At 39.4% G+C, this 24,967-nt stretch overlaps 1 protein-coding gene across 2 annotated transcripts; it reads left to right on the top strand.

The window, feature by feature from the left end:
- The first annotated feature begins 380 nt into the window (after positions 1–380).
- ren (renin) lies at positions 381–23,170 on the top strand. 2 transcript variants are annotated; one of them, XM_034172691.1, is made up of 9 exons: positions 381–521; positions 15,543–15,690; positions 15,984–16,107; positions 18,152–18,270; positions 18,398–18,594; positions 22,104–22,226; positions 22,302–22,443; positions 22,556–22,654; positions 22,797–23,170. In XM_034172691.1, the coding sequence occupies exons 2-9, from the start codon at positions 15,559–15,561 to the stop codon at positions 22,956–22,958; spliced, it is 1,098 nt and encodes a 365-aa protein (XP_034028582.1). In that variant the 5' UTR covers positions 381–521; positions 15,543–15,558; the 3' UTR covers positions 22,959–23,170. The 2 variants fall into 2 exon arrangements, with proteins under 2 accessions (XP_034028582.1, XP_034028581.1); XM_034172690.1 differs by lacking the exon at positions 381–521 and adding an exon at positions 13,316–13,435.
- The last annotated feature ends 1,797 nt before the right edge of the window (positions 23,171–24,967 follow it).

Below are 24,967 nucleotides of genomic sequence, written 5' to 3'. Positions count from 1 at the left end.
GTCGTTGGTGTTCCAAAGAGGTCTCCCATCCAAGTACTAACTAGGTCCCACACTGCTTAGCTTCTGAGATCTGACGGGATCAGGCTGACACAGAGCATTTCTGTTAATGATCATTTTCATTGTACTTCATTAATCCCTCATCTCTGTCTTTACATGCAATGAAAGGAATAATTGTTAAAAGGCAATACACTGTTAAGCATTATTGCTAAAAATAGTAATAATAATTTTTTTAAAGCAGTCATCCCTTTATGATTTTTTTTTTCTTTTTTTCCTGAGGGAGGGTGCCCCTCCCAAGGGTTCACTTCATGGCTACAGCCTTGGAATGGAGGATGGAACACAGAATAATAATTTCCTTTCGTGTTGGGGAAAAAATGAGTGCACGTGCTGACTCCCTCGGGTGAATTCGAGTTCAAAGTGTTTGTGGATGCGTTTTTCAATCTAACGTTGCCCCCTAGTGGCCAGTAAGTGTACAGCGTGTAGATGACCCATCAGCTCCAAAGAGGAAGATTCATGTGAAAAAGGTAGGATGTTGACTTAATTTGATGAAGCATCTTGTTAAACTAAACCCTGACAGCACTCTACAGCATGTCTGGTGTACATAAAATATATATTACTACCTGTCTCGACATCATCCTCTGGGTTTAACATTTAAACTGCTGTTGTAGAGATTCTCTTACACATTTTCAAGCATATTGTTTCCAGATGGAATCACATTTGTGTCACGTAAAATCAGTCAAAAACAAAGTATGTTTTCCCTGCTGCTTTTTATTCATTTATTTATTTATTAAAATAATGACATAAAACAGCTGTGTGAAGTCATGCATGCAGTTTTGCATTGTTCTGTTAATAGCAGCTATGATGGGTTTATTGGTTTTTGGGAGTCAGGCTTGTTTGTCTGACTGATTGCTTCTCTCGAGCCTCATTTCCTGGACACAAGAAGGCTACTGATGCCGAACTTTCTTATCATGCCAGATAGATTACAGACAAGGTCCTCTTTTATGGCTTTTGCTGCTGATGTGTGTTAGCAGATACTTGTGTTTGATGATACCACCACAACACCGTTTCCAACAGCTAGCACATTAGTGTGCATTCATCACCAGGGTGTTACCGCCAGTGATGAGCAAATCAGGCTTAATGTATACAATAGGTCGAGACGGCACCCACTTGTCGCTGCGTTGGCTAAAATAGGTATAAATTAGGCGGCCATATTGTAAAACCAGGTAGCAGCGTGAGTTGTGGGGGCACATGACTGTTCTGGGGAGTTTAAAGTATCCCTTTTTTCAAGGACATTTCCCTGAAATGCGCTTGGTTTCAGTGCAGAAGGTTCCGGGTTCAAATCCCACCCCCGCCACATTTCTCCATGTAATGTGGAGTTGCGTCAGGAAGGGCATCCGGCGTAAAACCTGTGCCAATTCAACATGCAGATCCACCTTGGATTTGCTGTGGCGACCCCGAGTGCAAAACAAGGGAGAAGCCGAAGGGACTTACTTCCCTGAAATGTACCCCCTTCTCACCAAATCAAGGAGATTGGGGGGGGGGGGGGGGGGCGGTCTAAAAACACCTCTTTCTTGCAAAACAAGTAGATTAACACACTTTTAAATGACAAATAAGAGTCTAAAGGTTGCTTGAACGCTTTACGGCCTTTCAAATTTCACAAAACTGACAAATCTTATTCTTATTTTAAGGAAGAGGATATATTTTACCTGGGGGAGGGGGTTCCATAACGAGGGCAGCACGGTGGCTTACAGTGGTTAGCACTATTGCCTCACAGCAAGAAGGTCATGGGATCGATTCCCACCTGTGGCCTTTCTGTGTGGAGTTTGCATGTTCTACCCGTGTTTGTGTGGGTTCCCTCCGGGGGTTCAGGCTTCCTCCCACATCCAAAGACATGCAGGTTAGGTGGACTGGAAACATTAAATTGTCCGTATGTGTGCATGCGGGTGTGAATGTGTCTGTTTGTCTTTATGTGGCCCTGTGATAGACTGACGTCCTGTCCAGGGTCCTTAATTGGAGTAAGTGGGTGGAGAAAATGGCTGGCTGGATGGCATAGGTGCTGATGTGCACACATGGGGCGTGTTCGCTAACATGCATAAGATGACCGCTTGATATCTGGTTTCATAAACAGCTTTTATAGATTGAGATGTTTATTTCTTACTACTACAAAAAAATATGAGAAACACATTTATATAGAATTAAGCTGTTTCAGAGCTTAGTTATGTATAAATGCAACTGTTTCACCAATCCATTATTTTATATATATATATATATATATATATATATATATATATATATATATATATATATAACTAATTTCCTTTCAGACTCCACTGCACAGCACACACGAGAGAAGCTGCAGCTGCAGATAATTTCTCTGTGATTCTGGGAGCGATGAGAGATGATTTTGATCAGCCAAGTTCTGAGAGCAACTGCGTCATCGGCTACGAAATTATTGTCTTGTATAACGTGGCGTCAAATAGGATAAAGCACGGCATCCTGTGGGACAAAGTGGGTCTCATTGGCACAGCGAATTGCACAGCAGTATGGGGATCAAATTTGTGCCAAGTGTCAAGGTGACTATAGATTGTATGGGTCACTATCATAATCCAAGGCCATCTATTTATTAAAAATTTTTCCCTCGAGGGGAAAAAAAATTTTCCTAGAGGCGAACTATATTATTTTTTCTGTACAATGCAATTTTTGATCATACTGCTAATATCATATCATCAATCAATCAACTTTTTTTTTATATAGCGCCAAATCACAACAAACAGTTGCCCCAAGGCGCTTTATATTGTAAGGCAAGGCCATACAATAATTATGAAAAACCCCAACGGTCAAAACGACCCCCTGTGAGCAAGCACTTGGCAACAGTGGGAAGGAAAAACTCCCTCTTAACAGGAAGAAACCTCCAGCAGAACCAGGCTCAGGGAGGGGCAGTCTTCTGCTGAGACTGGTTGGGGCTGAGGGAAAGAACCAGGAAAAAGACATGCTGTGGAGGGGGGCAGAGATCGATCACTAATGATTAAATGCGGAGTGATGCATACAGAGCAAAAAGAGAAAGAAACAGTGCATCATGGGAACCCCCCCACAGTCTACGTCTAAAGCAGCATAACCAAGGGATAGTCCAGGGTCACCCGATCCAGCCCTAACTATAAGCCTTAGCGAAAAGGAAAGTTTTAAGCCTAATCTTAAAAGTAGAGAGGGTATCTGTCTCCCTGATCTGAATTGGGAGCTGGTTCCACAGGAGAGGAGCCTGAAAGCTGAAGGCTCTGCCTCCCATTCTACTCTTACAAACCCTAGGAACTACAAGTAAGCCTGCAGTCTGAGAGCGAAGCACTCTATTAGGGTGATATGGTACTACGAGGTCCCTAAGATAAGATGGGACCTGATTATTCAAAACCTTATAAGTAAGAAGAAGAATTTTAAATTCTATTCTAGAATTAACAGGAAGCCAATGAAGAGAGGCCAATATGGGTGAGATATGCTCTCTCCTTCTAGTCCCCGTCAGCACTCTAGCTGCAGCATTTTGAATTAACTGAAGGCTTTTTAGGGAACTTTTAGGACAACCTGATAATAAAGAATTACAATAGTCCAGCCTAGAGGAAATAAATGCATGAATTAGTTTTTCAGCATCACTCTGAGACAAGACCTTTCTGATTTTAGAGATATTGCGTAAATGCAAAAAGGCAGTCCTACATATTTGTTTAATATGCGCTTTGAATGACATATCCTGATCAAAAATGACTCCAAGATTTCTCACAGTATTACTAGAGGTCAGGGAAATGCCATCCAGAGTAAAGATCTGGTTAGACACCATGCTTCTAAGATTTGTGGGGCCAAGTACAATAACTTCAGTTTTATCTGAGTTTAAAAGCAGGAAATTAGAGGTCATCCATGTCTTTATGTCTGTAAGACAATCCTGCAGTTTAGCTAATTGGTGTGTGTCCTCTGGCTTCATGGATAGATAAAGCTGGGTATCATCTGCGTAACAATGAAAATTTAAGCAATACCGTCTAATAATACTGCCTAAGGGAAGCATGTATAAAGTGAATAAAATTGGTCCTAGCACAGAACCTTGTGGAACTCCATAATTAACTTTAGTCTGTGAAGAAGATTCCCCATTTACATGAACAAACTGTAATCTATTAGACAAATATGATTCAAACCACCGCAGCGCAGTGCCTTTAATACCTATGACATGCTCTAATCTCTGTAATAAAATTTATGGTCAACAGTATCAAAAGCAGCACTGAGGTCCAACAGAACAAGCACAGAGATAAGTCCACTGTCCGAAGCCATAAGAAGATCATTTGTAACCTTCACTAATGCTGTTTCTGTACTATGATGAATTCTAAAACCTAACTGAACCTCTTCAAATAGACCATTCCTCTGCAGGTGATCAGTTAGCTGTTTTACAACTACCCTCTCAAGAATCTTTGAGAGAAAAGGAAGGTTGGAGATTGGCCTATAATTAGCTAAAATAGCTGGGTCAAGTGATGGCTTTTTAAGTAATGGTTTAATTACTGCCACCTTAAAAGCCTGTGGTACATAGCCAACTAACAAAGATAAGTTGATCATATTTAAGATTGAAGCATTAAATAATGGTAGGACTTCCTTAAGCAGCCTGGCAGGAATGGGGTCTAATAAACATGTTGATGGTTTGGATGAAGTAACTAATGAAAATAACTCAGACAGAACAATCGGAGAGAAAGAGTCTAACCAAATACCGGCATCACTGAAAGCAGCCAAAGATAACGATACATCTTTGGGATGGTTATGAGTAATTTTTTCTCTAATAGTCAAAATTTTGTTAGCAAAGAAAGTCATGAAGTCATTACTAGTTAAAGTTAATGGAATACTCAGCTCAATAGAGCTCTGACTCTTTGTCAGCCTGGCTACAGTGCTGAAAAGAAACCTGAGGTTGTTCTTATTTTCTTCAATTAGTGATGAGTAGAAAGATGTCCTAGCTTTACGGAGGGCTTTTTTATAGAGCAACAAACTCTTTTTCCAGGCTAAGTGAAGATCTTCTAAATTAGTGAGACGCCATTTCCTCTCCAACTTACGGGTTATCTGCTTTAAGCTACGAGTTTGTGAGTTATACCACGGAGTCAGACACTTCTGATTTAAAGCTCTCTTTTTCAGAGGAGCTACAGCATCCAAAGTTGTCTTCAATGAGGATGTAAAACTATTGACGAGATACTCTAACTCTCTTACAGAGTTTAGGTAGCTACTCTGCTCTGTGTTGGTATATGGCATTAGAGAACATAAAGAAGGAATCATATCCTTAAACCTAGTTACAGCGCTTTCTGAAAGATTTCTAGTGTAATGAAACTTATTCCCCACTGCAGGGTAGTCCATCAGGGTAAATGTAAATGTTATTAAAAAATGATCAGACAGAAGGGAGTTTTCAGGGAATACTGTTAAGTCTTCTATTTCCATACCATAAGTCAGAATAAGATCTAAGATATGATTAAAGTGGTGGGTGGACTCATTTACTTTTTGAGCAAAGCCAATAGAGTCTAATAATAGATTAAATGCAGTGTTGAGGCTGTCATTCTCAGCATCTGTGTGGATGTTAAAATCGCCCACTATAAGTATCTTATCTGAGCTATGAATCCAGTATTTAAAAGCCAATAAATAAAATTATAGTGGCACCAAAGAAAATTCTTTTCATGATTTAAATGTTAAAAACTTCAGTGGCCATACACCTTTAAAAGAACTTTTATTTACTTTTGTACATTTAATTTTAGTTGCACAAATACCACAATGTTAGGACTCCAACACGCACTGTGCAGCAGCTCCCTTTTAAACACCCTTTTCCCCTTATTTTGCAGAGGAAATTCTCGAAAAATACCCCTTTATTCAGTTTTCACATCCCCACAAAATCCCTACCAGAAGTACTGCTTTCTGCCTAAAAATCAGAACAAGGATGCAGAGCCGTGGCAGCGGTCACGAACATGGCCAGGATTGGAAACAAAGGCCTGTGAGCAGCCATGCTGCTTTGTGCACACCTGATCCCCGACATTGTTAAGCACCAGGATCTGTGCACATTTGTCCACAAAGAACTGAAGATGCAGGAAGGTCATCAGCGTAAAACTTGTGCCACATCTCACTGCAACCCTGAGCAGCCGGGTACAGCTGAAAACAACAACAATACAAAGGCACAGATTTAGAAAAACACATCCTTGATGAATTTGTCATATTCCAAAAAAAAAAAAAAAAAAGTTCTCAAAAGATTTGCATAAAATATGTCTTAAAAACTGTTCTAAATAAGATATATTGTTAACATGTAATTTGTTATACTTGTATTTATGAGTTGTTCCTCAAAGTATATTTATAATATAGTTATAATTATTTATACAGTTTGAAAGAAACTAAGAAATTTAAAAATTACAGTAATTTTTAAAAGTTAGTCAAAGTTTCACTTTTGGCAGTGAATGTTATCAAATAAAAAAGGTGTCTTCCATGTCCTAATGGTTATCTGTGGTGAACATTTTGTCAAAGTCTGTGCAGTAGTTTTGATATAATCCGCTAACAGACAGATAGACAGACAAATAAATCAACGCCAATGATTTTATTACGTCCTTGCAGATGTAATCATTAACTTAAAATCAGCCAGTCTCAGTTCATAATAGGTAACACCAGAAACTCAAACAAACAGTTTTTGGAGAATCAACTGGTTAAGATTAGATTAATGCACCAAATAAAAAAAAAATAAAAAAAGAAAGGGAAAAAAGAAAGAAAAGCAATTTGTTGTGCTTATAGTTTTACTATAACTCTGCCACCTGCACGTTTGGGGTTGTTGCTGGGAATAATCTTATCATCACAGGCATGATTTTATCTTGTTAATGTATGTGTGGTTGAAGTTAGTACACATTTTTAATGAATTTGTTTTGGGAGTTTCTTTTACTTCCAAAGCCTTGATCTGGTGGCCAACAAGCCAAACACCGCTTGTTTTTAAGTTTAGCTCGTTTTCTTTTTCGGCATTTATTGGGAGGAAAAGAAAATTAGAGAAGGGATCTCAAAAATGTTTCATTTATTTCTCCCAGATGATGTCTGTGTGAAATTAAAAGGAGACTATGGCTCATTTCTCCCATCTCTTAGTTTTATCCCCAGGATGCACAAAATCGCAAATTAGATCCCTTTTATGTTTCAAAAGAGATCAAACTTTAAATAATTCATAGAGGCTGAAGTGAGAATCTGCTTTTTGTCTCTTGAGCAAACATCTGAGTTTCCTCTTATACATTCAAAACGTTCAAGCTTGTTGGATTATTTTTGCTATCACTGCATATTACAGTTGTTGAACTGTTGGGAGATTCATTTATTAAAACTGAGCGTCTCCACTCTGAGCTCATGTTTATTTGCTTTCAACTCTAATATGATGTAATGGACATAAAACAACAAAATGTTTGTCCATGTTCAAATATATATGGACCTAACTGACCTGTCACCCACAAACATATGCGTCTCCATGAAATGATCTTTCAGGAGGCCATTTCACATTTCCCATGCCCATCAGTGGCGTGGACCTGTTTGAGAGGTGGGAGACCAAACAGTAGTGACTCATTGGTCTCTGCAAGGCAGTGTGGGAAAACAGACTTATGGGTATCCATGTCGTCAAGCAGATCAAGAGTCACAAGTCAGCGAGACTGACTCTAAAATCTCATAACCTGCCTGTGAGATGTAATTAGAGAAGAGATCAGACAGGTATCACATCCCATTTAGAGACTATAATGTGTCATTTTTGAGCAAGTGTAATTAAAAACTGTTTGCAGTGATCTCTAAGAATTGACTGAGCTCAGAATTTCTTATTTACAATAATTCCGTGCTGTTATTTTCTAGCAGGGAGTATCTCAGGGGCTGACCTCTGGCCTCTGCTTGAGTTTGCGTCTAACGTGGATCTCCATATCTCATGTTTCCACCGGGTGGTCGTTACCGTACCATCATGTGAGCCCATCCTGACAGGTCAGATACTGTGAGAATGCTCCATCTGGTTAGTCCTCGTAAAGAACCAGCATGCAAAAAGAGGGTTTTAGACCCTGTGGAGTCTGAAGCACTATGAAAACATGGAATCCTGCCAGTGGGGAAGTATATAATAACTTCAACAAGGCCTGCTTATATCCTGCTAATGATTTTTTATCCTTTTATCTATCCAAGAACCATTGAATCTGTTGACAATACCAACCTAATGTTGACAGCTAAATGTTCATGACTCAACACTTTGAACTTTTTTCAAATTACCAATTTTTACAATGCTGCATTAAATTTACTTGGGAAACAAGGACGTTTGAAATTGCAGTTTTTATTTTATTTTTTACTTTATTTATTTATTGTAATTTGCAACACCTCTGTGTGTGACACAGATGCTTCAGTAAAAGTCAACATTTGTGTTGTCAAAATAAATAAAGTTGCACACAAATGAAAGCAAGATGCTGCTACTTTTCATGATGGAGTAGCATTAGCATCTCTACGTACGCCAGGCTGTATTGTACACTTCTGCGGAACCAAATCACACACTTTAGGATGAGACCACAACACAAGCAACTATGACTGATGAAACAACAGTCACCAAATCACACTTGAATTTATTAAATAAGCCACATTATACACTTGTTAAAAAGTTAATACATGTCACCTGATGTCCGAAAGATATGCAGCACAGCGTAAATTCTATATGAAGCCTCTCAGTTCAGTGTCTCTCCCAATCAGCTGATTGACTCCAGCTAAACACATGCCATTTTTAACAATCACCACAAACCAACTGGACGCAGGCATGTCCTTTAAAAACTTCAATGTCTCATTCACCTCTCGCTGTTTTTCAGTTCTCCATCTGACAGTCCTTCCACCATCTCACCACCACCGATTGATCCCTCTCTGCCACAAGGATTGGGCTCCGCCCCACTGCCTCCTCCATCGGCAGGATTCGAGATCATCTAGACTCATCCCACTGCCACAACGGGGACTGAGGCCAAACCAAATTTATAACGCTTTAATCTCTTATGTAATAAATAATTTTTCTTTGTCTTGTTGAGTCTTCTGGTAGAAATTTATTTGGGTATGCCATCCATTACCCAAGGCATACCCAAATAAAGTTCTACCAGAAGACTCATTACCATCCATTACCCAAGGTAATAGATGGCATAAATCAGTCAAGGCAAAAATCCAGTCATCCATTTTCACCTTTCGAAAGTATCCATCTACCTTCCTGGTGAAACCTGAGTGTACCCTTGACCTTCTCCAGCCGCTGGGCTCCGCAACACTGATGTTGCTGACGTTCCCTCACAATGCAAGTGCTATACTTCATCTAACAAATGGTTACTCATTTGTTTGAAGCAAAGTCATTGTAATGGCACACAAGGACCTCCAAAGCGGCTTGTGTACTATTACTGATTAGTATCCAAGTTTCACAATACAACAAGACAGAAAGCACCAGGGCCCTAAAGACCTGGACCTTCATTCTCCTGTAAAGATATCAGCATCGCCAAACACCTCTGACCAGTGACCTCATAAATCCATGCACTCTTGGCTGGTGTCTCTTGAACTCAAAGGCCAAGGATCCAGAAACATGACTGTCACTGCTGAGATAAGCGAATGCTTCTACTAGGCTGACATGTTCACCGCATACTGATACACTTATGATGCTCCAGGAAGTTACTGAACGTGTGGAGCTTAATCTTGATCCATGACAATCACAAACCCAGAAGTTGTTATTGTGTGTGCTGCTTTAAGTGGAAAGGAGACAAAATGAGTGGAAATTGGACATACAGGTATGTCTAAGAACAAATTTTAATGTATTTTTTATTTCAGAAATAAAATATGCAAAGATTTCCAATTCTGCAGTAAGTTATAAAAATATCATGTGTTTTATCTATGAAACAAAATGGAGGCAATATGAGCAATACTCAAACAATGTTAGATAAAATACTCCGATTAACAGATTCCTGTTGCTTGGCTCAGTTTTGAATAATATACTCAACAAAAATATAAACGCAACACTTTTGGTTTTGCTCCCATTTTGTATGAGATGAACTCAAAGATCTAAAACTAGTGCACACCTGTGCATTAATCATGGTGTCTAATCAGCATCTTGATATGGCACACCTGTGAGGTGGGATGGATTATCTCAGCAAAGGAGAAGTGCTCACTATCACAGATTTAGACTGGTTTGTGAACAATATTTGAGGGAAATGGTGATATTGTGTATGTGGAAAAAGTTTTAGATCTTTGAGTTCATCTCATACAAAATGGGAGCAAAACCAAAAGTGTTGCGTTTATATTTTTGTTGAGTGTATACTGGCAGGCACTGTAATCATTTCATTACTTCCTCCTCTATCTGATTCACTGTTCTGAATAAATGAAAAAAAAATGTCAACATTTTTTTAGGCCAAGTCACCATCTACAATTTCTAAAATAAGTTACAGATGCTACCCACATTAGGCCTTGATGCCTGCATGTTAAACAATATTTGCAGTCAACCAAGTTGACTGCAAATATTCAGTAACGTGTATCTGTAATCTATAATGTAGTAACGTGTAATTCAGTAACGTGTATCTTCTATAATACATTCCAGTTCTAAGGTAGAGCTCTACTAGTGCATACTAAAGTATATCTAAATATCTAAAAATAAATAAATAAATAAATAAATAAAAAAGTAGAGTAGAGCCACTTAAGTGCCTGGTCTCGAGAACAAGGGATGGTAGGTTAAAAAGTTGCAACAAAGTGTATTTATAATGCAGTTATAATCGTGTTAAAGCTGAACTCTTTCAGGGGAGTGGAATCGCTGTTCTCCTTCGCATTGCAAACAATCTCAGCATTCATTTTGGAGACAGCTATGATCCCAACAGAATGGAGAAAAGGAAATAAAAGAGGATCAAACTGAGAATGACCCTTGCAAACACCTTGCCCCATAATGATTATTGCACAACTTTTTTATTATTATTATTTTATTTATTATTTTGATTATTGCATGACAACACAATTATTATTACAACTCAACTCAACTTTACAAGTTGAGTTGAGTCAAACAGTGTCAAACTCCATTTGATTCTATAACAGGTAACATATGTTAAGGCACCTTGGCACTTGTAAGAATTTGATCCCCGCACTGGCATGCAATCTTGCGTGCCAGTGGGTAAACTCATCGTAAACTGTGTATAAACTGTGCTCAGCTGCATGCCAGTGCGCAAAGAAAATTTTGAAATGTTCAAAATTTCTGGCATGCATAAATTTCATGCCACTTGCGTGAACTAGTCATGCCTAAACAGATCCTTGTCATTTGATTGGTGGTGTGTACGTCACGTGATATGGATCATTCGTCCCATTTGCGACTGTGCTCTCACTGTGCAAATTTGGTTCCATTTACCGTACAATTTTTGTTCCATATGTTTTGTGTCATTGCACGGCACCACCACCGCATACTCACACTAGCGGCGATTACTTTTAGCTTAAAAACAGATATGGTGGGGGCTCATTCTTGTAACAGAAAAAAGCAAATCGAGTAAGCCATAAGCCATCTGGAGGCATTTGCAGTGTTCGCTGAGATGTCTCTACCTGAAGTATGAGGTCTATTAGAAAAGTATCCGACCTTATTATTTTTTTCAAAAACCATATGGACAAGCTTGAACAATCGTGCGCATGTGTGAGTTTTTCCACCCCTGTCAGTTGCGTCATTCGCCTGTGAGCAGGCTTTGAGTGAGGAGTGGTCCACCCCCTCGGCAGATTTTCATTGTCAGGAAATGGCGGAATGCTTTGGGCTTTTTTTCCATCAGAATTTTTTCAGAAACTGTTAGAGACTGGCAGCTGGAAACCATTCGAAAAATTTATCTGGCTTTCGGTGAAAATGTTACGGGCTTGGTAGAGAATAAGGAGTGTTACTGTCGCTTTAAGGACGGCCCCCAGCAGCTGTGGGGTGCGCTGCGCTCCGAAGCCGCCATCAACAGGCTGAACGACCATTTCATTTCTAAACGGATGGCTGTCTTCTGATCTGGATATCAACCTTATGTATTTTCTTTTCATTGATAATAAGCAACAAGCACTAACTGTTACACAGCTATTATCACACACCCTCAAGTTTCAATTTCCTCTGCCAGAGTAATCCCTTAAGTGATGAAAGGGGAAACTGCTAGATAAACTTTTCCCATGGGGGTTGAGAATTTTTGCTCCCTGGTCCCTATCCTCCTCTGATATCAAACAGATTAGTAGGCTTGTAAATACCCATGTCGACACACAATTACACTTGTCTGGTTTGTATAAGCTGAGAAATAAAGGGAGCTTCTCCTTCCTGTTGCAAATACTGTAAAGGTGCAAATATTTGCGTGGGATTTATTATGCGAATTTTGCGAGTTAAACAAGGTTACCAAATTAAATACCGCTATTTTAATACATAACGTACATATACATACATATTCATAATGTAAACGCGAATATTAATACCGCTAAATACGAGGTCTGTTAGAAAACTATCCGACCTTTTTATTTTTTGCAAAAACTATATGGATTTGAATCATTTGCGCTTGCATCAGCCAAGCTTGAACCTTCGTGCGCATGCGTGAGTTTTTTCACGCCTGTCGGTTGCGTCATTCGCAACCGACAGGCAGGTATAAAGTTTGCATTAATGTTGTCTTGGTTCTTCCTGGGTGGTTCTTATGGCAACTGATCCAATCCCAAGCAAGGACTATTTGTATATAAAAATGTATTTCCTAAAATGATACATTTTGGGTTTCAAATGAAATTTATGTAGCTTTTTACCCCTCGAAATCCTCAAAAAGCTTCTGCTTCGGGGGGCTTCGCCCCCTGAGCCCCCCACGAGGGCGTTGCCCCTCGACCCCACCGGGGGCCCTGCAGCCCACTGGACCCCCAACTCAAGGATTTCAACCCCCCCTTTCACATTCCTATATACGGCCCTGTGAATAAATGCTTTACAACACATTTTTAGTATATAACCTGGAAAATTTGAAACAATGTGTAATTTAGTTTAGTACACATCAGAGAACCTTTCAGTCTGTTTCCTGCTTCTCACAGCCATCCAGACGATGACGCCAGTATAACATCAACAGTCTGAATCTTGCTTTCTGCCTGTAACTTTTTCAAAGGTCAGAGGTCAAATCTTTCACTGCAACTTGTTTATCTGAGGAGGGGTTGTGTAGCCAAACACTGCTGAAAGAGGGGGAAGGGAGACTTGTTTTTAGTGGTCGCCTCAAGGACCGCTCCCAAGTCAGAGCCACTGACCCTTTGGCAAGCGACCAGTGAACAGGACACGGTATAAAAAGAGACGAGGGATCAGGGCGCACAGGAAGAGAGTCGAATTGCTGGCATGTAATAACTGTTTGTTTTTTTTACCTGCCATCACACAAGTCACCATGGCATCGTTGCTGAATTGTCAGGTGTGTTTGGTTGTTGTGTCACTGACAATGAGCACAAGTCATGCTTTGCGAAGGTAAGAACCATCCTCTTGACTAGATGTTAATTATACATATTTTTTATTTTTACCTTTTTTTCCTGTAGAAACAACAAATATAACACCTCCCAAAATCTCATTTTCATCCTCTTGATTTTACTGTTTGTAACACTGGTGGGTGCAAAAATAAAAATGTGAAGATTTTCTTATGTATGACAGCAAGTATGAAGGCGTGATGGCTTGAAAATGCGTATTTGTATTGGATGAAAAACAAAAAAGGTTATATGTAAGGGTAGGCTGAAATGATTATTTCAATAACAAGGAAGATATTCACATATCTGTTTAATGCTTAGAATGTTCTCTGTCAGGTAGTGTTATTATTATTTTTCTACGTTGTCACCTTCCCTTTCCAATACCGGACAGGTTTTTGCATCCCTTTCGTGAAGAAATCAGGTGTCTTTTCTCTGTGCTCGCAATGCACAGCTGCTTCCACATTGTCCCTTCAGGTGTTCTTTCAACTCGGGAAAAGGGAAAATATCATAGGGTGCAAAGGACAGACTGTACAGCATGTGTGCTAAGATGTGAGCAGCTGCAATGCATCCTGTGTTTGTCAATTTGTGTGTGGACACGTATTGTCACACTGAAGAGTTACCAAGTATGCTTGCAGTTTTTACAAAGTGTCCACATACCAGTCAAAGTTGACAGTGTTCCAAAAATTCTGATGACTGCATTTTACCCTCACTAGATGCTGTGAATCTGTGGCTGTTTTGGGGCGCCCTCTACTGACCTCGTCATACAAATTCATTGTCCCTGCATTTTTGCTCCCTTGACTCCTCACCCACCTCTTGACTGTGCTTAGATCCACACAGGCATTGCCATAGGCAACAGTATTTGTCGGTGAATGTCAACGAGCGCTCAACCCTCCGCAGTGAGCATTCGATAACAGCACGTTACTTCAAACGCACGTCTGTGTACGTCCATGTGCACGTGTTACATCGAAAGTGATTCTGCGCATAGCTGAAATTGCAGGCAAAAAGTGTTTAGTGTAGTGATACTTAATAAATCCGTAATTCGATATCTTTCTTGCTTGTTGAAATAATCACACTGGAGACAGAAATGGATATTTTTGGCTGTAAACAAATTAAAAGATAACGCAATGTTAAAATACCCTCGGCCAAATGAGCCTTGTGTTCTTTAGAATTTGCAGTTGTTTAATTATTTATTAAGATCCTGTTGTCTTATGTACAATTTATACATGTTCAAAAAAGTTAAAAACTGTTAATCAATCAAAAGCAGTATTTACATTTTAACGGCGTCTGCAGGAGGCCTTGCATGTTTGCATATATGAGCTTTATGAGAAGAGTAGAAGTTGTGTAAATCAAGGAATATTTGTAGATCACCCTCTGTGCATTTGCAGGTATTAATGAGACAAATTTAACTCCATAGAAGTTAGCTTTGAGTTAGTGGAAGTTAGCGTGTTTGCTAAAGTCTGCAAGTTGTCTTGTAAATCAGTTCAGAGGCGTTATTAGGTTCCAAAACCAGCATTTTTCAGTTTTAGAAGTGTTTATTTCTCGCTAGCTTTTATATAATATATAAGAAAGATGTTATCTCTAGCTACAAATGAAGCAAAGTTAGCAGCTACAGAAAGGAGGAAGTAACGTCACCATAACATTCGCAAGATCATACCATAAAATTAGGTACAGAATGTGACTTTTTAACCTCTTAAAATAGGTCAAGGTTAGCCATCTTTGAACTTGTCCAAGGTCTGTGTCCCAAGAATGTTCCCTGTCAATTTGAAGCCTCTGTCAGTAATAGGAGTGGACTTATGCTGAGCACAGATGGACTGATGGATGGATGGATGAAAAGCCTTCACAATACCCAATGGTCATGTTTGATGGCCTGGGGTAAAAATATGAAGAGAAAAAGTTCATATAGTCTCACACCATCATTAGAGTGAATGTTTCCAGTATTAGCATGTGCGTTTGCATTCTGATCCATTAAATGCTCATTGTTATGCTGAGATGATTACAAAGATCAGCCATTAGATAAGCAGCTGGAAGGGCCATAAAATCCTCTGCAAGGCCTTCAGTCAACACATTTAAATTGTGTCCTTTGAAGAGGGGCGTTAACCCTCTGCTGTTTCCAGGATTGCCCTGAAAAAGATGCCATCCATCAGAGAGACCATGCAGGACTTGGGCATTCCTGCAGAGCAGGTATTGACCGAGCTGACCCAGAAGAACGTGCATGACACCAACAACGGGATAGTTCCCATGCCTTTGACCAACTACCTGGATGTGAGATAATACTCCAACACATACTGTATAATGCCTGCTGTAGATATCGTGTACTACATGAAAGCTTACATAACTTCCTGGCTTGATCAGCTGCCTGCAACTTAGTATTTCCTAATCCAATTTTGCTAATGAGCAATTTTGTTTCATATTACATGACATGAAATGGTTGTGTATTTTTGCACAATAATAATTTGTTTGAAATAATAACATCAGACTGATATGGAATTCATTTAGTCAGTGAACAAACATAATTTGAACCATAATTTTTGTTTCTTCTTGTTTATTCCTAACAGACGCAGTACTTTGGAGAAATCAGCATTGGCTCTCCAGCCCAGATGTTCAATGTAGTGTTTGACACGGGCTCAGCCAACCTGTGGGTGCCCTCACAAAGCTGCTCGCCTTTCTCCACTGCTTGCTGTAAGTGTTCACTATAATAAAGGCTGTGTGGTTGACCATTACTGCACTACACACACACACACACACACACACATACACACACACACATATATATATATATATATATATATATATATATATATATATATATATATATATATATATATGTATATATATATATATATATATATATATATATGATAAATTATCCAATTGTTGTGAAAGGGTTACGGAAAATGTTGGGTCATTCATGACCCCAGAACGATTTAAATAAAGACTTTGATTAAATTGTCATTTTTTTTACGTCTAATCGGTGTATCATAATATTTTGCAGTGAATCATGACTAGCAGACCTAGAATAGCTAAATTTACTGCTGCAGAAGCCTTGAGGCCGATACGGTGCACCTGGAAAGTATTCACAGCACTTCAGTTTTTCCACATTTTATGTTACAGCCTTATTCCAAAATGGATGAAATTAACTTTTTTCCCTCAAAGTTCTACACACAATACCCCATAATGACAATGTGAAAAAAGTTTGTTTTTTAGATTTTTGTCAATTTATTAAAAAACAAACTAATGAATCACAGGTACGTAACTATTCACAGCCTTTGCCATAAGCTCAAAATTGAACTCAGATGCATCCTGTTTCCACTGATCATCCTTGAGACATTTGGAGTCCACCTGGGGTAAATTCAGCTGATTGGACATGATTTGGAAAGACACACACCCGTCTACATATAAGGTCCCACAGTTAACAGTGCATGTCAGAGCACAAACCAAGCATGAAGTCAAAGGAATTGCCTGCAGACCACTGAGACAAGATTGTCTCGAGGCACAAATCTGGGGAAGGGTACAGAAACATTTCTGTTGCTTTGAAGCTCCCAGTGAACACAGTGGCCTCCATCATCTGAAAATGGAAGAATCTTGGATCCACCAGGACTCTTCCTAGAGCTGGTCGCCTGTCTAAACTGAGCAATCAGGGGAGAAGGGCCTTTTGCATGCTGTCATTATGTGATGTTGTGAGTAGAATTTTGAGAGAAAAAAATTAATTTACTCGACTCCCACCAGTGGCCTTTCTGTGTGTTGTGAGTTGCGTGTTCTCCCCATGTTTCCATGATTTCTCTCCGGGTGCTTCAGCTTCCTCCCACATCCAAAGACACGCAAGTTAGGTGAATTGGAAACTTTAAATTGTCTGTAGGTGTGTGTGTGGATGTGGATGTGTTTGTCTGTGTATATGTGCCCTGTGACAGACTGGCGTCCTGTCCAGGGTGTAGCCTGCCTGACGCCCTATGATTGCTGGGATAGGCTCCAGGCCCCCACGACGCTTAATTGGACTGAGCGATTGAAGATGAGTCAGTGAAAAATGAATTTACTTCATTTTGGAATAAGACTGTAACATAATAAAATGTGGAAAAAGTGAAGTGCTCTGAATACTTTCCGACTGCACTGTATTTAAAGCCAAAAGTGAGGTGATCAGGATCTGCCTGCAAGGGGAGCACGCTGAGGTCATGCAAGGACTGGTGGTCGAGACAGAACTCGTGGATGAGCATGTGAAAGAACCGTAGGCCAAGAACTGCCTCTAGTCAGCCTATGAAGTTATCAGTGAACCTCCTGATCAGGACTTACAGGACATACAGAGGGAAAAAATGGAACAGTATGGGAAACAAATCATACTCCTGCATCTTCAACAGGACACCATCAGGAATCCACCAGGCATAACTAATGTACCACAATGTGATAAGATCTAGTTGGGCTTTTTGCATTTAAAAAATGATTGAAAACCATAATTAATTAATACATATTAAAATATCTCTCACAGATAAAGCAAGCAGTTTAGGTATGTTAAGCACAAATACAGCTTTTTAACAAAAGCATTCCTGTATAAAATATAATGGGGTCATAAATGACCTCACTCTGTCATTTCAGTTGCTAAAATACCTCATTAACTAACACTATATTGAAAGAAATGTGTATTTTATTAAATGAGTTTTGTAGAAAGCATTATTCAATAAATATCCCGGCATATGGTGTTGGTCTATGACTCAAATGATTTTTGAACTTTCAGTTACTCACAACAGATATGATGCCTCAAAGTCACGGACTTACGTTGAGAACGGGACGGGGTTTTCCATTCAATATGCTTCTGGAAATGTCAGGGGATTCCTGACTGAGGATGTGGTTGTGGTGAGTTTGAATGTGAAACACAAACAGAAAGTTTTCTTGATGTTTTTATATAAATACATAACATCTCCCCACATGAAACACACCCAAACTTTGACTGCCAACACATTTTGTTGTTTGTTGTTTGAAGGTCGGTGGAATCCCTGTGGTACAGGTGTTTGCTGAAGCCACCTCTCTGTCAGCCGTGCCCTTTATCTTTGCTAAATTTGACGGAGTCCTCGGAATGGGTTACCCCAACATGGCTATCGATGGAATCACTCCTGTGTTTGACCGCATCATGTCTCAGCATGTCCTCAGAGAGCAGGTTTTCTCTGTATACTACAACCGGTAATAAAAAGCATGCAATAAACACTACAAAAAATAAGATAAGGTTTAGGTTTTGTTCAGTAATTAAAACTTAATCAGGGTTACTAATAAAAAAATTAAAAATAGATGTTGCAAAGGTTTTGTGCACACGGGAACACAGTGCAAGCAGCAGTGCGATGTGTAACCACATCGTGCAGCTGCTGTGAAAATAAAAAAATACACGTCACCCACGGGATTCGGACCTGCGCTTTCCAAAAGTCACAAACTTTACCACTGAGCTACCATCACTGTCCTGTAAAAGGTGCAGGAAACTGACTGATATCAGGAAGGACATGGACATTTTAAAAAAAAAAATCACACACCATATAAAAACACCGCATTATACTGAATCCCTCTTATCAAGCGGGCAATACAAATATGATCCGTCTGTTCCTCTGTAGATGACCCATGGTCACAGACGTACAGTCATGAAATGACATGAATGACAAGCAGTTTGCTCGTCTCATCGTGTCCACATCTGCTGGTGCATGTCCTGCTGGCCCATGTGCGTGTCCTGCTGCATCCATGTCCATCCAAACACAGTACATGTTGTCCAACTGAGATGTCCAGAATGACACATCTCCACAGCTGCTTCTGTCGGTGGCCACACCTCCTGTCAGTTCAGCGTACAGACCAAAGCCACACTCATGAGGCACTTAGACAAATTTCACTGCCAGCACGACAGTGATTGTCTGCTGACTGTTGTGTTAATAGTGCAAATGGCCACACATTTTCTAAGTGCCATGCAAGTGGTGTTAGATGTTCATGCATGTCACCTGGAATTTGGCCGACACCTGCCGCGAGAGGGTTTGATGGACTCTTGCAGCGCACACTCTGTCTTTCAGCCACTGTTGTGCACAAATAGTTGTAGAACAGGTGTACGAGGCAGCTACAATTTTACACGTTTTGCACACAATTACTGCTTCATGCGCACTTTATGCACAAATTGACCAACTTCACACTATGTATGAAGGGGCCCTAAATTTTGCAGAGTAAAATATACTCTGCCAGGACTACAATTGGTCCCAGTCCAAATAGAGTAAAATATACTCTATCACAGTGCTAAATCAGTTCTACAACCCCTGGCAAAAATTATGGAATCACTGGCCTCGGAGGATGTTCATTCAGTTGTTTAATTTTGTAGAAAAAAAGCAGATCACAGACATGACATAAAACTAAAGTCATTTCAAATGGCAACTTTCTGGCTTTAAGAAACACTATAAGAAATCAGGAAAAAATTGTGGTAGTCAGTAACGGTTACTTTTTTAGACCAAGCAGAGGTAAAAAAATATGGAATCACTCAATTCTGAGGAATAAATTATGGAATCATGAAAAACAAAAGAACGCTCCAACACATCACTAGTATTTTGTTGCACCACCTCTGGCTTTTATAACAGCTTGCAGTCTCTGAGGCATGGACTTAATGAGTGACAAACAGCACTCTTCATCAATCTGGCTCCAACTTTCTCTGATTGCTGTTGCCAGATCAGCTTTGCAAGTTGGAGCCTTGTCATGGACCATTTTCTTCAACTTCCACCAAAGATTTTCAATTGGATTAAGATCCGAACTATTTGCAGGCCATGACATTGACCCTATGTGTCTTTTTGCAAGGAATGTTTTCACAGATTTTGCTCTATGGCAAGATGCATTATCATCTTGAAAAATGATTTCATCATCCCCAAACATCCTTTCAATTGATGGGATAAGAAAAGTGTCCAAAATATCAACGTAAACTTGCGCATTTATTGATGATGTAATGACAGCCATCTCCCCAGTGCCTTTACCTGACATGCAGCCCCATATCATCAATGACTGTGGAAATTTACATGTTCTCTTCAGGCAGTCATCTTTATAAATCTAATTGGAACGGCTCCAAACAAAAGTTTCAGCATCATCACCATGCCCAATGCAGATTCGAGATTCATCACTGAATATGACTTTCATCCAGTCATCCACAGTCCATGATTGCTTTTCCTTAGCCCATTGTAACCTTGTTTTTTTCTGTTTAGGTGTTAATGATGGCTTTCGTTTAGCTTTTCTGTATGTAAATCCCATTTCCTTTAGGCGGTTTCTTACAGTTCGGTCACAGACGTTGACTCCAGTTTCCTCCTATTCGTTCCTCATTTGTTTTGTTGTGCATTTTTGATTTTTGAGACATATTGCTTTACGTTTTCTGTCTTGACGCTTTGATGTCTTCCTTGGTCTACCAGTATGTTTGCCTTTAGCAACCTTCCCATGTTGTTTGTATTTGTTCCAGAGTTTAGACACAGCTGACTGTGAACAACCAACATCTTTTGCAACATTGTGTGATGATTTACCCTCTTTTAAGAGTTTGATAATCCTCTCCTTTGTTTCAATTGACATCTCTCGTGTTGGAGCCATGATTCATGTCAGTCCACTTGGTGCAACAACTCTCCAAGGTGTGATCACTCCTTTTTAGATGCAGTCTTACGAGCAGATCTGATTTGATGCAGGTGTTAGTTTTGGGGATGAAAATTTACAGGGTGATTCCATAATTTATTCTTCAGAATTGAGTGATTCCATATTTTTTTCCCTCTGCTTGGTCTAAAAAAGTAACCATTACTGACTGCCACAGATATTTTTCCTGATTTCTTATAGTGTTTCTTAAAGCCAGAAAGTTGCCATTTGAAATGACTTTAGTTTTGTGTCATGTCTGTGATCTACTTTTTTCCTACAAAATTAAACAACTGAATGAACATCCTCCGAGGCCGGTGATTCCATAATTATTGCCAGGGGTTGTATCACAGTGTAAAATCAACTCTATCATGCTGTGAATGACTCTTATTGAAGTTGAAAAACTTGATTTGACAAGACAGTAGAGCTGATGTCACTCTATAACAGAGTGTATTTATTTGGACTGGGACCAAGAGTATATTTTATTCTGCAAAATTTACTGTGTACATACAAACAACACCTCTCTCCAAATACCCGTGGTCTTGACTGTTCAAATAAAAGCTTTGAATATTATTTTGCAAACAAAAAAATGACAAAACTGCTGGAAAATACACCATTGCAGTATAATTCTATCAAATGTTTCCGCAGTAAGAAAGGCCACACCCTCCCATACAATGTTAGAGGTTACTATTTGGTTAATTGATGTTATTTAAATTCATTTAAAAAATATATAAATGAATTATATTATAATTTGTATTATAATTAAATTATAAATTAACAAATATGAAATGTACTAATGGTTGTTGTCCTTGCCATTTGTGCTAATTTTGCATTAACCGAGTCAAGGAGAACATTAATGAAAGGAGACCAGTGAGCTGCACTGAGCTTGGTTCCATTCTACAGTACATCAGAAAACTGTTTTTTCTTTGTTTGTTTTGTTTTTTGTTTTGTTTGTTTGTTTTTTTTGGTTTGTTTGTTTTTAGGAGATGATGAAGATGTCAACAGTTGTGATCAGATGACTGACTGTAATGTGTACATGAAAACTGGAAAGCTGAAGTGGGGTTCATTGTTTTCAGGGATCCAAAACACTCCCCGGGTGGAGAGTTGGTACTTGGTGGCACAGATCCAAACTACTACACTGGAACCTTCAATTACATGAACACAAAGGAGACGGGAAAATGGGATGTGACCATGAAAGGGTACGAACTGTGTTGTCTGTACTTGGTAAAACTGCACACGCAGAGATGCAGAGATTTACTTTGCTCTTCTTTCAGAGTTTTGGTGGGGCAGCAGATGATGTTTTGCACGGAGGGGTGCACAGCTGTGATCGACACAGGCTCCTCCTACATAACTGGTCCTGCTTCCTCTGTGTCTGTGCTGATGAAAACCATCGGAGCACAGCTGGATGAGAGCGGAGTATGTTTCTAAAAACACATTTTCCCTCAAAACCTTTAGTGTGCTTTTTATTTTTCTCTCTCTTTGTGATTCAGCATGTGAAGTTGCTTCATTGCCTGTTATTGTTTTTCAGTACAAAGTCAGTTGTGACATTGTGAAGACTTTGCCAAGTGTTACTTTCCACTTGGGCGGTCAGGATTATTCACTCACTCAGGAAGATTATATTTTATGGGTAAGACAGTAACTGCCAAATTGTTTGAATGCCCAGATGTTATTTTTGTGTCTTTTACTGATGTGTGTGTGTGTGTGTGTGTGTGTGTGTGTGTGTGTGTGTGTGTGTGTGTGTGTGTGTGTGTGTGTGTGTGTGTCTGCAGCAATCACAGATCGAAGGAAATGTCTGCACTGTAGCCTTCAGAGGCTTAGATATTCCGCCTCCAGTGGGTCCCATTTGGATTCTGGGAGCCAACTTCATTGCTCGATACTACACTGAGTTTGACCGTAGTAACAACCGGATAGGTTTTGCTACAGCGGTCTGACAAGAAGCTCCACATCACCATTAGCCATTCTGAATGTGTTTTAGTTTTTGCCACTCTTTCCTGCTGTTCCTTGACAACTTTATGCACAAAGAAAGTCTGTTATTATAAATAACAGAATATTATTCAACTTTGTATAAAATGTTCTGGATCACTTGGGCTGAAAGCTACACTGTGTAGGATTTAGTGTCATCTAGTGGTAAGTGTGCAGATTGTATTATGATTTTATTACGTCCGCCAAGAGTGTAATAAAATCATCTGTGTTTATTTATTTGTCTGTCTGTCTGTCTGTCTGTCTGTCTGTCTGTTAGCAAGATTAAGTTAAAGCTCCTGCACGGATTTTGACAAAATTTTCACCACAGCTACATATTAGGCCGTGGAAGAACACATTAAATTTTGGAGGTGATCTGGATCCGGATCCAGATTCTGGAACAAGATTCACTTTATATAGGCTTTGAAGCATTACGCCAAAACTACTTCATGGATTCTCACCAAATTTGCATGGAAGACCAGATCCGGATTGGTGGATGTCAGAAATCTCTGATTGCCCTTTTTGCAACATAATTTTTTTTTCCCTTCAGGTTTTCTTTTCTTTGCCAGTGAGGATTCATGCTCGTTTTCCTTCTCTTATAGTAAGCAATATGCATGATTCTCCATTTCACAAAAACAAGGGTTTTCAGACTTGTTGTTGTGTACAAGCAACCAGTAGACAATATATAGGAGAGCTCCAGTAATTCCTCTACTTTTTTGTTCAGCTGTCAAACTGCAAACAGTGGAGTAATTATGTCCCTTTTGGGCCACCATATGGATATGATAGCACAATATGGCAGTCTCCATGAGGAGACCTGCTCCCATGTAGATACAAAAGGTTTATTCTAAGCTTAAGAAGCATCAGTACATTGTTTCATGTAGTTATACACTCACCGGCCACTTTATTAGGTACACCTTGCTAGTACCGGACCCCCTTTTTCTTTCAGAACTGCCTTAATTCTTCATGGCATAGATTCAACAAGGTGCTGGAAAAATTCCTCAGAGATGTTGGTCCATATTGATATGATGGCATCACACCGTGACCCATTCAACCAGTCTGCCCAATCTCCTCTGACCTCTGGCATCAACAAGGCATTTTCATCCACACAACTGCTGCTCACTGGATATCTTCTCTATTTCAGACCATTCTCTGTGAACCCTAGAGATGGGTGAAAATCCCACTAGATCAGTAGTTTCTGACAGTGGCGGTACCAGGAAATTTTTGTTGGGGGAGCTGAGGGGGGCTGGGGTAAAAGTTGGAGGGGCTCCACAAAATGTTGTTGAAATGAAAAATATATAGTAAATTGCTTTATAATTACCAAGGTATATGTTTTCGTCACCCGTGCTCCTCTAAAATGTGGTATCAGTGCGCACACACATCACTTAGAATAATTGCAAGTTCAGTAAACTTGCACATAGGTATACAAACTGAATTCAGTGAAATGGTGCTCAAGACAATGCATGGAATCAACCTTACACAAATCGTCTATGTCAAAGATTTATTGTCAATTTAACACTAAGGTCATAACTATTTGATAAAAGTAAGTAAAAGATATAGGCTGAGAAACTTAATTGTAAACAATATACAAAAAAGTGATTCTTTATGAAGTTTGTATACAATCTAGCCCAAATATCCTTTGATTTGTACACATGCTTTGTGATCCATAAACACAAATTTCTGATTCGTAACGTGTGTGGGTTTTTACAAGTAAATGTTTATTTGCAAAACTGAAAATTCTGTTTGTGAAGGGTGATTCAGCATTGGCAGACACCGAACACACATTCATTACTTTGCTGAGTTATGCAATATTGAGACATTCTCAGCGCAAAACTGCAGTTGAGATCCATAAATATGTCAGTCGCTATTCACATTATTGGCAGAATTATTAGGGGGGGCTGAGGAATATCCAAGTGGACACTATTCGAGAAATTAAGCTGGTTTTCGGTGAAAAGTTTAATGGCTGATGAGAGATTATGGGGTG

This window comes from Thalassophryne amazonica, chromosome 6, assembly GCF_902500255.1.
Source record: "Thalassophryne amazonica chromosome 6, fThaAma1.1, whole genome shotgun sequence".
Taxonomy (NCBI): domain Eukaryota; kingdom Metazoa; phylum Chordata; class Actinopteri; order Batrachoidiformes; family Batrachoididae; genus Thalassophryne; species Thalassophryne amazonica.
Note: the sequence above shows the minus strand (reverse complement) of the source record. Positions and strands in the feature narration are given on the sequence as shown.

Coding starts and splice junctions, on each gene's coding strand:
- ren (XM_034172690.1), top strand. CDS start 13,359: ATGGCATCGTTGCTGAATTGTCAGGTGTGTTTGGTTGTTGTGTCACTG. Junction 22,227..22,301: donor TGGGATGTGACCATGAAAGG/GTACGAACTGTG, acceptor CTCTTCTTTCAG/AGTTTTGGTGGGGCAGCAGA. Junction 22,444..22,555: donor CACAGCTGGATGAGAGCGGA/GTATGTTTCTAA, acceptor ATTGTTTTTCAG/TACAAAGTCAGTTGTGACAT.